Source organism: Geotrypetes seraphini, chromosome 2 (assembly GCF_902459505.1).
Source record: "Geotrypetes seraphini chromosome 2, aGeoSer1.1, whole genome shotgun sequence".
In the NCBI taxonomy this organism is placed as follows: domain Eukaryota; kingdom Metazoa; phylum Chordata; class Amphibia; order Gymnophiona; family Dermophiidae; genus Geotrypetes; species Geotrypetes seraphini.
The window spans coordinates 121,229,774-121,245,422 of record NC_047085.1 but is presented as its reverse complement, the minus strand read 5'-3'; the positions used below and the strand labels follow the sequence as shown (position 1 = coordinate 121,245,422).

Sequence of the window (15,649 nt, the reverse complement as noted above, 5' to 3'; positions counted from 1 at the left end):
AGGGACGGATTAAAGGTTGGGCCCGATTCCTTCTACGATGAGTGCAAGCGGCAGTAGTGTTTCTGTGTTGCTGCTTTCTTGCTTGCGAAACGCCCACCGGCTCAATTATATCCGCTCGCTGCTGCTGCTCCAAAAGTGCCAGGCGCGTGCAGGGATTGCACGCCACTGGCCCATAAGCCTTCTCTCCATCAGAATTGATGTCGGGGGAAGGCTTATGGACCGGCAGGTGCAATCACTGCACGCGCCTGGCCCTTTTGGAGTTGCGGCAGCAGCGGGGGGGGGGGGGGGGGCTAAATGGATTCTGCTGGCAGCGGCTGCGGGAAGTGGGTGAGTAGCGGGAGGCCGAATCAGTGGCAGGTCGGCTTGGGGGAAGGCAGGCAGGCTTCGGGGGGAGGAAGGGAGGCCATGACTGGACCCACAGCAGCACAGCATTTCTTCTGCTGCCATCAGACTGCTGCACGATTTTTTTTTTTTAAAAAAAAAGAGAGATCAAGTGCAGGCAGCCTGAGAGGAGAGCTGAGGAGAAGGAGGCAAGGTGTGAAAAAGTACTGAATGAAGGATTGGAATGAGAAAGGAGACAGGGAGAGAATCATAAGGTTGTAAAGAGGATAAAGAGTATTTGGAGAGAGGGATGGAGTGAGCAGAGAAAAAAGTCTAGTGGGAGAAAGGGAAAGAAAGAGAACAGTGAAGAGGAGAAGTAGAGAAGCAAGAAGGGAAAAGAAGTAAATAAGAAAATGGGTACATGCGGGCAGGCATGGTGGGATAGCCTGGGCAGGGGGATGCAGGCCTACAGGGGGGGGAAGACCTTCAGGGATTGTGGCACAGGACTTCAGGGGGAGACAGGCAGGCCTTCAGGGATGGGTGACAGGCCTTCAGGGAGGGCCCTGGTGTAGAATTACATGGAGGGAGGGAGGGGGTTCAAAGAGACGTTCATATGCCAGACTTAGGGGGGGAAGAAATAATGGGTCTAAAAACAGAGGAGATGGAGAGAGATGGTGGACAATGGGATTTAGGGAAGGAAGGAACAGAAAGGGAGAGAAGTTGGACACAAGGGATGGTGTGGAGGGGAGGATAGAGATACTGGATAGGAGGGTAGTTGGGAAAAGAAAGGGAGAGATGGTGGACCCTGGGGTGGTGGGGAAGGAGGGAGAGATGTTGGATGAAAGAGTAGTTGAGAAAAGGTGGATCTGTGGATGGAGACGAAAAAAAGGAAAGATGCCAGACCTCCGGGGGAGGGAAGGGAAATGGAAGGAGAGGACAGAGATGGCAGATGGATGGTTAGCACGGAGAAAGAAGAAAGAAGGAGACCCTGGCAAGCAAGTTATCAGATGACAACCAGAGCGGGGGACCAACAAGATCTGAATAATGAACAGACAACAAAAGGTAGAAAAACTAATTTTATTTTCTGTTTTGTGATTACAATGTCATATTTGAAACGTGTATTCTGCCAGAGCTAGTGATAGACCGCAAACGTGAGCTAGGATTTAACAGAGAGATAAAAAGTCTTTTTTGTTTGTTTATTTTGTTTACACCACAGCACCAGTGTGGTTAGGAGAAGGCAAAGGGGGTGAAGAGGCTATAAAATAAACCCACCAGGATGTTTGAGAAAAACACCCAATTGGGCAGGAAAATCAAATCAAATCAAATCGAATCGAAAAATCGATTCAATGGGCTGAATCGAATCGAATTGAATTTTTTTTTCCTGAATCGGGCAGCACTAGTTTTCTACTGTGTCACTGCCATTTCAGGTGTGGGTTTCGAGAATGTCAGAATATGCAGCTTTTGAAATCTAGAAATATAAGTCCAAATCTTAACCAAAATTGGTGAAATATTAATTGTGGGAATGTTTACTTCAACAAGTCAAACTCGCACACTGATAATAACACTACTATCACATGATAATACTACCATATTATCATTATTTTGTTGTATTCTCATAAGATAATACCTATTACTTTCATTATTGATATTCAGCCACGAACTGATACCTGTATGCAACTTAAGGAGAATAAGGGAAGGGGATTTGGGGTCTTGAATGTGTGAGCTTGTTTTGCATGGTTTTGGATTTATAGTTAAGAAAATTTTCTTGACTGATCTACCTTGTCTTTCTTTAATGACTCTGCTTCTGCAATTTGAAAACTGAAATGATAGTTTTTCCTGAGATAGTTACTTCTGTGATATTACTTCTGAATGTTTTGCTGTATTACATGCCAAACCTTTGTGTAAGTGTGAAAAACCATAATAAAGAGTTATAAACAAATGATATTATTTATATTTTACAACAAATTAAGGAACGATACAAGGTTCGCGAAGGTGAACTGAGAATCTTTCCTTTATCTTTTCCTTTACTTTTTCTTGTTGAATTAGTACCCTGCCCCCCTCTTTTTAGTGGGCTTAAAAAGGATTTATGCATGATGTAATTATGTACTTTGATTGTAGATTTTCTATTTTTTCCTTTTTATTATTGGATAGTGTATTATTCAAATCATAATAAAAAACAAACAAAAAAAACAAACAAACAACAAATTGCGAAGTTACTCCTTATCCAAACTCTGTTCACCAAAAGCACAATGAAAAAAGTGTGTTTTGGGAAGTGATTTGAATTTTTTTAGCACTGGCTCCATACGGATGAATGGTGGTAATGAATCCCATAGTTTAGCACAAGTTAAAAGAAGACTAAGGGGTCCTTTTACTAAGGTGCGCTATTGCGTCTTAGCGTGTGCTAAAACCTAGCATGTGCTAAATGCTAACGCGCCCATAGGATATAATGGACGCATTAGCATTTAGCATGCGCTAAGATGCACTATCGCGCCTTAGTAAAAGGACCCATCAAGCTGCGGTGGGGGTTTAACACGTGTAATACTGCACGTTAAACCACCTGCCGCACTAGCCGCTAACGCCTGCATTGAGCAGGCGTTAGTTTTTTGGCAAGCCGTTGGGGTTAGCGCGTGATGAAATGTCCGACGCGCTAATCCCACTACCGCGGCTTGATAAAAGGACTCCTAAGTTTCTAGTAGTTTCATAATGGGCCTTCCTAGGGTCTGGAAGGAATAATAAGGGGGAATCGAGAGATCGTAGTGAGCATGAATGGGTATATGGGATAATTAAAGATGCAAGATAGTCAGAGAGTTAATTTTCATTTGATAAACCAGGCTGGTCAATTTTTAAACTGAATTTTCCTATTCTGCTTCTTGGAAATTAATTAAGGCAGTATTATTTCATCAATATATGCTCAATAGCTTAAGGACTAATTAATACACACCTTATAGGATGGTCAGATATTTATTGGAGTAACTCATACAGTGGACAACTTGTTAATTCATTATTGTATGATTTTTTTGATATTGTGATAGATGAAATTTAATGTAGACAATTGCAAAGTGATGCACATTGGGAAGAATAACCTGAATCACAGTTACCAGATGCTAGGGTCCACCTTGGGGATTAACGCCCAAGAAAAGGATCTGGGTGTCATCATTGACAATACGATGAAATCTTCTGCCCAATGTATGGCAGTGGCCAAAAAAGCAAATAGGATGCTTGGAATTATTAAAAAAGGGATAGTTAACAAGACTAAGAATGTTATAATGACCCTGTATTGCTCCATGGTGTGACCTCATCTGGAGTACTGTGTTCAATTTTGATCTCCTTATCTCAAGAAAGATATAGTGGCACTAGAAAAGATTCAAAGAAGAACGACCAAGATGGTAAAGACTAAAATGGTATGAGGAAAAACTAAAATGGTTAGGGCTCTTCAGCTTGAAAAAGAGATGGCTGAGGGGAGATATGATTGAAGTCTACAAAATCCTGAGTGGAGTAAAAATGGGACAAGTGGATTGATTTTTTGCTCCATCAAAAATTACAAAGACTAAGGGACATTCGAAGTTAAAGGGAAATACTTTTAAAACCAATTGGAGGAAATTTTTTTTCACTCAGAGAATAGTTAAGCTCTAGAACACATTGCCAGAGGATGTGGTAAGAGCGGATAGCATAGCTGGTTTTAAGAAAGGTTTGGACAAAATCCTGGAGGAAATGTCCATAGAGGACACTCTCTAAAGTTGAAAAGGGATAGATTCCGTACAAACGTAAGGAAATTCTTCTTCACCCAGAGTAGTAGAAAACTGGAACGCTCTTCCAGAGTCAGATATAGGGTAAAACACCCTCCAGGGTTTCAAGACAAAGTTGGACAAGTTCATGTTAAACTGGTGAGACTGGACTCATTTGGAGCACTGGTCTTGACCTAGGGGCCGCCGCGTGAGTGGACTGCTAGGCGGAATGGACCACTGGTCTTATGTTCTTATGCCTATTATTGAGAAAGACACAGGGGAAGCCACTGCTTACCCTGTATTGGTAGCATGGAATATTGCTACATTTTGGGTATTGGCTATGTACTAGTGACCTGGATTGGCCACCGTGAGAACGGGCTACTGGGCTTGATGGACCAGTGGTCTGACCCAGTGGGGCTATTCTTGTGTTCTTATGTCTAACTGTTGTACACGGGATGTTTCTTTTCAAAGTGACCAATTCTTTTATTCTAAATTTCTTATTTCTAAAGAGTACTTTATTTTACTGCGATAGGCAAGGCAAGTAGGGTTATACTGCAAAAAAGTAGGGTCAGACTGCAAAATGAAACCTTTTTTCATAGTATAGAAACAAGAAAAAACAATTGCTACAACTGCTGAGCAATGAGATGAATATTTACTATGCATGGTTCCAATACATGTTGAAAATGGAAAAAATTGAGCATATGGTTCATAAGGAATAATAAAACAAATCTTCTAGAACAACACATATCTATATATCTAGCTCTGTCTAAGACAGTGGTTCTTAACCTTGTTGGAGGTACTGAACCCCATCAGTTTCATATGCGTGTTCACCGAACCCTTCTTTATTGGAAAAATAAAATATGATTTTTACAAATTCAAAACATAGGTATACAGTGAGGGAAAAAATGATATCAATTTTGAAAACAAAAAAGTTCTCCTATATTTCGAATAATAATAACATAATAATGAAATTTACTGCAAATCAGTGTGACTTCTGCTGTTGCCTCTCAGAGACCAGTTCAGAAATGCGCGGCTTTACCTTGGCAAGTGCCACTCTCATGTCATTTTCACAACAAAGTCTGTTCCTTTTCTTCGTTTTTATGTCCAGCATCCTCGAAAAGGATTGCTCGCAAAGATATGTTGTAACAAACGGTATGAAAATTTCCAGAGCTTTCTTAGCAATAACAGGGTACGTTACCAATTGTTGACACCAAAACGTTGAGAGCGTTGTTGTTCTGAAGAGTTGCTATTGAACCTGGCTCTGCTGAATTTCAATGATTTCATCGAGGTATTCATCATTGACATCTGTTGTCTCAACACTAAACATGGATATGACTCTCTTGTAGGGAAGTATCTGTCGAGAGACTTTGCAAGCTCATCTAAGTGAGTGGCAATAGTTTGTTTCAGTTCCACGGGTACAGAAATGTCTCCGATTCCAGATACATCTTCGATCTTACTTACATAGTTGTCTAGCAGGGGAAAGTTTGCGAAGTTATCGTTTTCTGTTCGTCGTTTCCATAATGGTAGCTTTTTTTGAAAAGCTTTCAGGTTTTCTTCCGCTTCGATGATGTTGACTCCACCACCCTGCATCTGCTTATTGAGATGATTGAGAGCTGCAAAGATATCAGCCATGTACGCTAAAATGAGAATGAACTCAGAATTTTTGAAGCAATCTGCATGACAATATTGCTGCTCTTGCAAAAACAGAGCTAATTCCACACGTATGGCAAAAACACGATTCAGCACCTGTCCCCGGGATAACCACCGAACGTTAGAATGGTACAAAAGTACCTCGAATTCAGATCCCATTTCTTTACACAACTCCTTGAAGATGCGGTGCTTCAGAGCATTATTTCGCACATAGTTCACGCATTCCATAACAATTTTTAAAACTTCTGCCAGTTTTGGAGGCAAGGTTTTTGTTGCCAACGCATGCCTGTGCAGAATGCAATGCGTAACAATGATGTGTGGTGCATCGGCATTCACTAGCGCACCAAAACCGGACTTTCTTCCGAGCATGGCTGGAGCTCCGTCCGAACAAACTGCAGAAACCATATCCCACGAAAGATTGTTGTCTTTGAAGAAGTCATCCACAAGTTTCTTCACATCAGTTGCCTTAGTTGTTGTTGTAAGAGGCTTACAAAATAAAAAATCTTCCTTTATCACGTCGTCTTTCACATAGCGCACAAATACTGCAAGCTGGCTTAGATTGGAAACGTCTGTGGTCTCGTCGAGTTGAGGGCTGAATTTTGCCGGGCTTGAAATCAGATCTGCAACTACTTGAGCCAAGATGTCTTTGCTCATGTCCTCTATTCTGTTGCTGATGATGTCATTTGAAAGAGGAATTTCAGATAACTAAACTTCAGCCGCTTTTCCCAGCATGATATTCGCCATCTTCAACACAGCTGGTTTTATGAGTGTTTCACCATACGTACGATGCTGTGAGGATCGGTTTGTTGATGGGTACAAAGCCGAGAACAGGCAGAGTAGCCTTTTCATCGAATCTTGCTCTCTTCACCTTGAATTCAGCGAGCATTGTGTTCTTGTATTTTCCATCTCCATGCAGCTTAAGGAAGTGTTCCCTTAGTTTTGCCGGAGCTAGACTAGAATTACTCAACTTGGCATTGCAAATCATGCAATTAGGACGCTGACTCCCATCACGTTCCGTTAAACATGTGAATCCATATTGTACATATTCGTCCGACCACTTTCGTATTTTGCTCGATATAGTTAGTAAGGGATTAAAATATTAAGATAGGTATCACACGACGTACCATCACAACAGTTACAATTCGACTACTGTGCGCATCAAATCCCCTGCAGTACAGATAGGCCAAGCGATGTTGCGTGATCACCTGCAGCCAATTATGGACAAATGGGGCGTATCATCACGAATCATAAGCACTTCGGTCACGTTCAATCATCTATCAGTTAAATCACAAATTTTGATCAGGAATTGATTGATGTATATAAGGCATTAGTTACAGATTGATAGATCAAGAAACCGAGTACACGATCAGTCTTGATCAAAATCACTGAATAACTGAAAGATGATTGAACGTGACTGAAGCGCTATATGAGTCGGAGGTGTGTTTTGACCTCCGCCGAACCCGCGAGACTGACTCACCGAACCCCTGGGGTTCGGTCGAACCCAGATTAAGAACCACTGGTCTAAGATGATAACTTACCCCTTCCTTTACTAATGAATAGTGCGGGTTTTAGCACTGGCAGTGGCTGTAACTGCTCAGACGCTTATAGAATTCTTATGAGCGTTGGAGCAGTTACCGCCGCTGTCGGCGATGAAACCCGTGCTACCGCGTTAGTAGAGGAGGGGATTAATGTATTTGACAGCTAGCTTTTGGGCACTATGGGCTCCTTTTACAAAGCTGCACTAGGGCCTTAACGCACGGAATAGCGTGCGCTAAATTGTCCCACGTGCTAGACGCTACCGCCTCTTTTTGAACAGGTGGTATATTTTTGGCTAGTGCGCGCTAAGCCGGTGCGTGCATTAAAAACGCTAGCGCACCTTTGTAAAAGGAGCCCTATATTCCCATCATCAGGTTAAAACAGCATGAGAAGGCAAAGGATGATAATACTAAAACACATAAGATTTTCAGGGATATTTTTCAAACACTCCACCTTGGTGCAAAATCTGCACATACTTTATCACCTTTGGACATTTACTATTTTTAAATGGAAAATACATGAGGATTTCACCTTTGAAAATTGCCTTCAGTACTTGCAATTTTGTGAGAACCTTTTGTATGAGCAATATGTGCAAAGACTCCAAAATGCAATCTGTTCATATACTCCTCCTCCTCTGACCTAAATATACCCCTGGGAAACCCTCCTCTCAGTGCAGCTACAAGTATGTGCTTGTGTATACCAATACAGACCCATTTTACCTAGAACACAGAGATCAGAACTGAGATGTCCAGGTTGGAACATGATCAGTTCTGGTGGTATTTAGGAAATGATCAGCCAACACAGGGCTTTTTCTAAAATACTTTTAGTACCAGCACCTGCAGCAGGAGCAGACATTATACAAATAAATACAGTACTTTGCAAAAGTGAACAGCTTGGAGCTCCACATGGAAGTTCTGATTCTGCAACTTCCACGTGCGTATGATACCATTCACACATGTAGCGGCCACATTTTTAAAACCCACATGTTTTAAGTGCCACCAATCAAGTAGTGAGGCCACATCTTAACTTGGTTTTGTTTTGGAGGTGGAATTAAATAATAGGGGATTAAGAATGTCTCCCTTAATCTCTGGCTAAGATGAACATTTTTTAAATACCTATGCATGACCTTGAGCTGGTATAAAGACCAATGTGGAAATTTGTCCCCTACAAACAGAACAGAAATGTTTAGAACTACCAAACACACTAGCTGCCGGAGCAGTTCTGCTTTCATAGCAAAATGAAAGAAAAAACTCAGTTATATAGGTGGGAGACATTTACTAATTTTAAAGTCTTCGTGGGACACAGAGGATTTGCACATTGAACTGTTATGGTGCTTTTTGCACGAAGATTACCCTGAGGAAGTAGCGTCTAGGCTACGAAAAGATCGAAGGCTGGCTTGTGACAGATAATTTCATGTGCTACTTTCTTGTGCGTGGATTAGAAATGAATTGTTCCTCTTGTTTTGAAACTAAACCTAAATATATTTTGCAGAGGGTGCCTACTTATAGCAACAAAAGTTTTTTCTGCCTATGATGAATGGATGGTGGTGAGGGTTTCCACCACCTATATAACTGAGGCTTTTTCTTTCGTTTTGCTATGAAAGCAGCACTGCTCTGGCACTTGGTGTGTTTGGTGGGAGTTTTTTGTTCTGTTTGTCTGGTATTATTACACCCCCCCAGCCTCTTTTTTCAATACTATTGTAGACCACAAGAAATTTCCCCCTTACATTTGCAATTCCTTTGTAAAATGGGGAATACATGTATAGGTTTTAGTCATGCTCAAGCCAGGCCCACACCATATCCTCTTGAAATCTATATGGATTTCCGCATAAATAACAGATTTCCAAAACTGGCATTTAATATGCAAGTATAATATATATGTGTGTAAAGCACTATTTACCTGTGGACATGTTTCTAAAATAATGGCTTTAACTTCATTTAAACCACCCCTCCCCCCCCCACAAAAAGAGAGAGAGAGAGAGCACATACTGTATGGAAGGAGGGGATAAAGAAAAAAGGGCACATGCTGGATTGGGGGAAGAGGTTAGAGTTGGTGAGATACTGGAAGGGGTGAGGGAAAGAAGTGGCAAGCTGTAGGTAGACACAATAAAAGGGAAATTGAGGACTGGAAAGTAAGTAGATAAAAGGTAGAAAACAAATTGAGAAACAAGAGCAGAAAAGGAAAGGAAAGGGAAAAGAGAGAGAGAGATACCAGGGTAGGGGGCAGGACAGGAGGAGAGAAATGCTAAAAACCACCTGGGGGAGGGTGGGAGAGATGGAAGGGAAGAAGACAGAGTTGCCAGACCATGGGGGGAGCAGAGGGAAGAAGATGGGTGTCAGACCAATGTGTGTGTGTGGGGGGGGGGGGAGGCAGACAGTTTCTTGAAGACTTCACAGTCAAGAAAAGGGGGGCCAGATAAATGATCTTCTAATAAAAAGGGTAGAGCACTGAAAAGGTCCATACAACAATTTTATTAAATAATTGGTTAAAAGAGCCCTCAAAGTCCACCACAAAGCTACGACTCAACAAGACAGGAGTTGTAATATTATGGTAAATGCACAGTCATATAAGTATTAAGTGAGAGCACACAACCTTGAAAACACAAACAGGAACAAACTTTTGTGGCTGTAATATCAAACACTGCTGTTACAACCCAACTGCATTCTGTGCATTTACACCTGCTTTTAGCAGGCGTACGTATGGCGCTCAAACGTTAGGCACAAGATTTGCATTAACTGCTATTCCATAGAGGACATGCATTTAGTGCTCAAGTTTTGGGGATAGTTGGTTGGGACTTAACACAATGGGCAGAGAGTTGCCATGACAGTTTAACTGCCCGATAATACAGATAAAGGGGTCCTTCTATCAAGCCACGCTAGCGGGGTTAGCGCATCTGACATTTCATCATGCGCTAGTCCCCCCCGGCCGGCTAAAAACCTATTGCCTCCTCAATGCAGGCGTTAGCGGCTAGCGCGGCAGGCGGTTTAACGCACGGTATTACGCGAGTTAAACCCCTACCGCAGCTTGATAAAAGGACCCCAAAGGTTTTTTAAAATTAATATTGAAGTATAAAGTATCTTAATGATTTCATGGGCAGTGTGGGACTGCTTGATTCACGTAGCTGAAGCAATAGAGTGTCCCTTCACTTATCACATTAATTATTTTTATTTTTAAAAAGTAAATAAAAAAGTTATTTTCATTTTTATTTGTATTGTAAACCTGTGATGCATTGCTTCGATTTAATCTATACAGGTAATATATGAATAAACTCCTGGTGGTTTAGCCAATTTTTTAGTGCCTTTTATTAAATTTCCCTCCTAAAGGGGTGTATAATTTTCAGACAGCAGGTTTATGCAGGTAAACTGCATTTTACCTATTTTAAAAATTGCTGTCGTATAAGTTCACTCAGGCATTTGAAACCAAATGTAACAGAATCCTTTATCTGATATCCCTATTAGCTTCCTCATCACTCTTTTAACATATCACTGGCCCCCGTTGCCTACCTACCCCCTTTACCATCCTTTGCTTTTACATACTCATTCTGTTCAGAGCTGATGAACAAAGTATAGCTTCAGACAAGGTTGGTCTTACCAAATTAATCCAGTAAAGGAATTAAGAAATTTTATCGACCTTTACAGGGGAAATTATCAGCATAGGCTACCTTTAAAATGGATTATTTTACTGTTAACCACAATTTTTAGGATTAACAATAATTGGTGTGTGGCGCAGTGGTTAAAGTTACAGCCTCAGCACCCTGGGGTTGTCAGTTCAAACCCACGCTGCTCTTTGTGACCCTGGCCAAGTCACTTAATCCCCCCATTGCCCCAAGTACATTAGGTAGATTGTGAGCCCGCCGGGACAGACAGGGAAAAATGCTTGAGTACCTGAATAAATTCGTGTAAACCGTTCTGAACTCCCCTGGGAGAACGGTATAGAAAATGAATAAATAAAAAAATAAAATAAAATAAGCTCTAGGTCTCGTTGCATAAAATGGGATCTGTGCTACAATAGCAGAGTCAAAATTCATCCAGCTGCAGTCAATGTTTTTTTTGGGCCACTGTATGCAGAATCCCCAGGTATTCAATGCTGGGTCATGAAGGACACTGGAACTGAATATATGGTTTATGTAAAGCTGGGTTAAGTGCAATATTCAGAACTTAACTGAATAAGTTAAAACAAACCAAGATAGGATGTGTTTTATGCTATCCTATTTATCTGTTTATCTATCTGGTTAAGTGCTGAATATCGTACCGACTCCACCCCTGGATTGGCCACAAAGTAGCCGGTTTTGACTTAGGAGCTAACCAGGTACATTCTGCGGTACTATCTGGTTAATTGTCACTAAATATACCCCTCCCAGTTAGTCCTGGTCATGTGATTTAAACAGCCAGGAGTCTCTCCTGATCATTTAAATCATTTTGAATATCGACCCCAGCATAAGTTGGTGGTAAAATAACACATCTTCACAGTAGCCCACTTTGATAACTATACCCCTATTCCCATGCTTTCAAATGAACTAACATGGCAACTGGCTCAATTTTAGTACCTTTTCTCTTCTAGTTGCCACAATCAAATTCACTTTTCCAGGGTTTGCTAAGAGCATAACAGCCAAACTGGGTCCATCTAGCCCAGTATCCTGTTTCCAACAGTGGCCAATCCAAGTCACAAGAACCTGGCAGAAACCCAAATAATAGCAACATTCCATGCTACTGATTCCGAGGACAAGCGGTGGCTTCCCCCCAATATTTGTTGAATGCAATATGCTTGCAAACTATCAGCCTCAGGTTATTGTATTGCACTGTTTTGTACTGCTTTCTCATGGAAAGGAACAAAATCCCCCACCTCCTTTTCCTCCTCTTGCTGTTTGCCTTGAGCCTTGCTGTAATTGATAGGTGCATCCCAGCCCTCTTGCTCACACAGAGTCTGGTAGAAGGCTGCATTAACCAAAATGCTGCTTGCCTTAAACAGAGAAGAGGAAGGTGGTGGGACTGCGGGGCTGGAAGAGTTTACAGGACCATCTGTTTCTTGCCGATTCCGATTCTTTTTCAGGCTTAAGTCCAGAGTGCCGTTTTCATCAACTTCGATCTCTGGGCCCTGGAAAGTGAGAGGAATTATTCTTTTGTTAAATTAGTATTATTCTAAATAGCGGCCAGCCTGTGACTGCATTACTGAGGCCATGTAGTGCTTTTAAGGGATAAATAGAAGTACAAGCTTTTAATTTAAATGTATCAGATTCAAAAGCCAGCTTTTCAGCATCTGTTGATATTTAATTCTTTTCTAGATATTACGGTAACCTCATGTTCACAATCCTAAATGCTATCAAAATAAGATACTTCTAAAAGTGGCCATGTATATATTAAAAATTGTTCTCATGGACACAAAATGTAAGAAAACATTTAGAAGTAGATATTTAACAAGTCCCCAGACTGCTAACTAATCAAATAAGTGTGTGGCTCCTTCTAGGCACCCCAATGTCATGCAGTGAGAGCCTATTATATATTGGCAGCTAGATGCTCCAGATGCTGGATAGAGCATTAATGTAATCCAGTATCGAGGCGTCTACAATCTAGGCACCCACAGTTACTCCAGCCATGTACTTTTCCTTATTATGGCGCATATAAGTGACATAACGCATAAATACAAGGGGACGTATGACTAGGTGGAACATGGGCAAGGCTTATAGATTACTGCCAAGTTACACACAGCCCTGACACATTTTTTTGCCAGCAGTTATGGAAAGTCTATGGCTGGTGTAACTGCAGGCTAATAAGTGTAAGCTGCATCAATACTGAGATATGACACTATTCTCTAATGGAACCTGGGTGCCCAGATACCACTGTAGAAGACGCTTCTACTGCATGTCCTTGGATTACCTAAATAAAGATGCCCAGTTGTAAAATTGCCCACTGTATGTTCATGGATGCATCATCAAGCATTAGGGGAATAAAAAGCAATTCTGAGAAACAATGATTCCTCAGTCCCTCTTTATCACTAAGCCGCGGTTAAAAGTGGCCTTTGCGCATCCTTGAATGGGATTTTTCCCGCACGCTAAGTCCATTTTTACCACTGCAATCAAATGGCTGTTGTTCCAATTTCTGTATTAATGGCCTTCGCGCACAGCCATTAAATTAACATGTAAACATTAGGGCTTCTTTTACAAAGCCGCGCTAGCGTTTTTAATGCACGCACCGGATTAGTGTGCGCTAGCCAGAAATCTACCATCTGCTCCAAAGGAAGCGGTAGCGGCTAGCGCATGCAGCAATTTAGCGCGTGCTATTCCATCGTTAAGCCCTAGCACGGCTTTGTAAAAGGAGCCCCTACTGATAATTATTTGGTAGGCATTAAGGGCCGGATTCTGTAATTGGTGCCTAAAATGATAGGCGCCTAATCTACACTTAAAATTTAGGTACCTGTAATAGCCTTAATGTAAGCCTTCATTATAGGTGCCTAAGTACTTTAAAGCAGAAGTTCCCAAGGGGTACATATACAATTATCAGGGGGTACACAGTGCCACAAGTCTCTCGCACTCCTTCCACTGTTGCTGTTACTGCCGCCATCGTCTTCTCTCCCCTACCCCCTGGATTAATAGTAACAGCTGTTTACTTCCCCCACACAGCTGCTGGTAGCGTAAGTGTTATGATTCTGTCTTTGCTAGGCCGGGCCCACCTCCGAGGAATGAGGAAGTTACATAATTGGAAGCGGCTTGGCCTAGCAAAGGCCACAAGGCTGCCTGACAGATTACTACACTGATGCTACTTGCAGCTGAGGGGGGAGGAGAGGTATTAATGGACATGGGGGAGGGAAGGAAAAGGTACTGCTGGATCTGGAGAGAAAGGGAGGGATGCTGCTGGACTTGGGTGAGAGATGGAGAGAGGAGATGCTGTTGGACATGGGGGGAGAAGGGAAGGAAGAGGTGCTGCTGGAGATTGGTTGGAGAAGGGAAGGAAGAGGTGTTGCTGGGCATGGGGGGGGGAGGGAAGGGATAGGTGCTGCTAGACCTGGGGAGAGAAGGGATATGACATCAGGTGCATGCATGTGACATCATCATGTTGATGTCTGCACATGCACAGAGGCACTCCAGACGCAGCCCCAAGCTCAAGGCCTTCCAAAACCTGGACAAACATCTGGTAACCCTAGCCCAACCACTATCTAATATTATCTCTCATCTTTCTTCCCTTAACAAAACAAGCCCAATCACTGCACCAGCTGTGGCAGCATAACCTCCAAGTAAGTAGCTAACACCTCTGCAAACAGCTTCATATCAGTGTTGAGGAGTACTATAAGTGTGTAGCTGGCACATGTCAAGTGATCTTTTCCTAGTTTGAAGCACCTGAACTTTTTACATAGAAAGTGGCAACAGTTCTCTCATTAATGCTCTACTGAAAACTCACATAAAGAAGAGGGCTGCCTCTTCCATCAATGCCTTATAGAATTTTCTAGAAAACCCTCACCTCTTGCCACTTTACCCCAAGGAATTCCACTAATGGCAGCCTCCCCTCCTCAGTGGCAATTGGCTCATTTAGCCAAACACTTTGATCCACATCCAATTTCAGGAGACCTGCTTCCTATAAAAAGGCCTCCACTGCTTCCAGGGTCGCACTTTACTCCACAGTACATAATTTTTCATAAAGTTGCCTAAACTCGCTACTATCCCTGCACTATCAAATACTTCTCAACCATCTTCAGCTTCAATTTTCTACACCCACCTCTGATCTTTGCTATGGAGCTGCCTTGCCAGAAGCTTTTCTGCTTTATTTCCATGTGCCATAAAATTCAGTTTAGTTCTCCTAAGCATCCATTCTATCTTATGGTCTTGTAAGCACTCAAGTTGACTTTTCTTCTCCCTAAGCGGCCTAAGTACTTTCTTACTCGCTCTTCTAATATATAGGCACTGTAGCATATAAATGTCATGAATCAACTTAAGTTTTTTTTTCAATTCTGTCTTGTTTTTCTCTTGGGCACCTAAAGATACGCCTTTGCCTGCCTCCCAGAGCAAGAACAAGCTTACTTCCCCCGTTATCACTGTGCCATTTAGATAATAATATTTACACCAGCTTTATTGTTGACTACGTGCTCATTCCTAAGTGATACTTGCATGTACCTGGTTATAAAGGAAAGTAGGTGACAATTTTCCTTTATAAAATAGGATCCTACTATGCATCCTCTAGGGGCCTATCTTTTTGAGGCTGCTCTTAACTGTTAGGGGCGCAGTTATGAATGTGGTCTACCATTAAGACATGTTATTTTACCACTAAATCCTGCTATTTTAGCACAGGTCCCATTTTATGCAATTAGACCTAGTTAATACAAACTGGAGTAAACAACAAAATAGCACCTCTTAACCCATGGAATGCTGCTACTATTTGGGTTTCTGCCAGGTACTTATGACCGGTGTCAGGTCAAAAGCGCGCTGGGCC

The 15,649-nt window shown here is 41.9% G+C and overlaps 1 protein-coding gene across 11 annotated transcripts in view; it reads right to left on the bottom strand.

Annotated features, from left to right (window-relative positions):
* Positions 1–15,649, bottom strand: part of ST18 (ST18 C2H2C-type zinc finger transcription factor) — a 684,113-nt gene that overhangs the window by 112,039 nt on the left and 556,425 nt on the right. For 10 of the 11 annotated variants that reach the window (XR_004538340.1, XM_033933682.1, XM_033933686.1 and 7 more), the window contains one exon: positions 12,075–12,326. Coding sequence is in view for 10 of the 11 variants with exons in the window: in XM_033933682.1 (XP_033789573.1) it covers positions 12,075–12,326 (252 nt within the window). In the remaining variant the exon portion in view is untranslated. The remainder of the gene's footprint in view (positions 1–12,074; positions 12,327–15,649) is intronic. The other variant, XM_033933690.1, reaches the window with a different exon arrangement.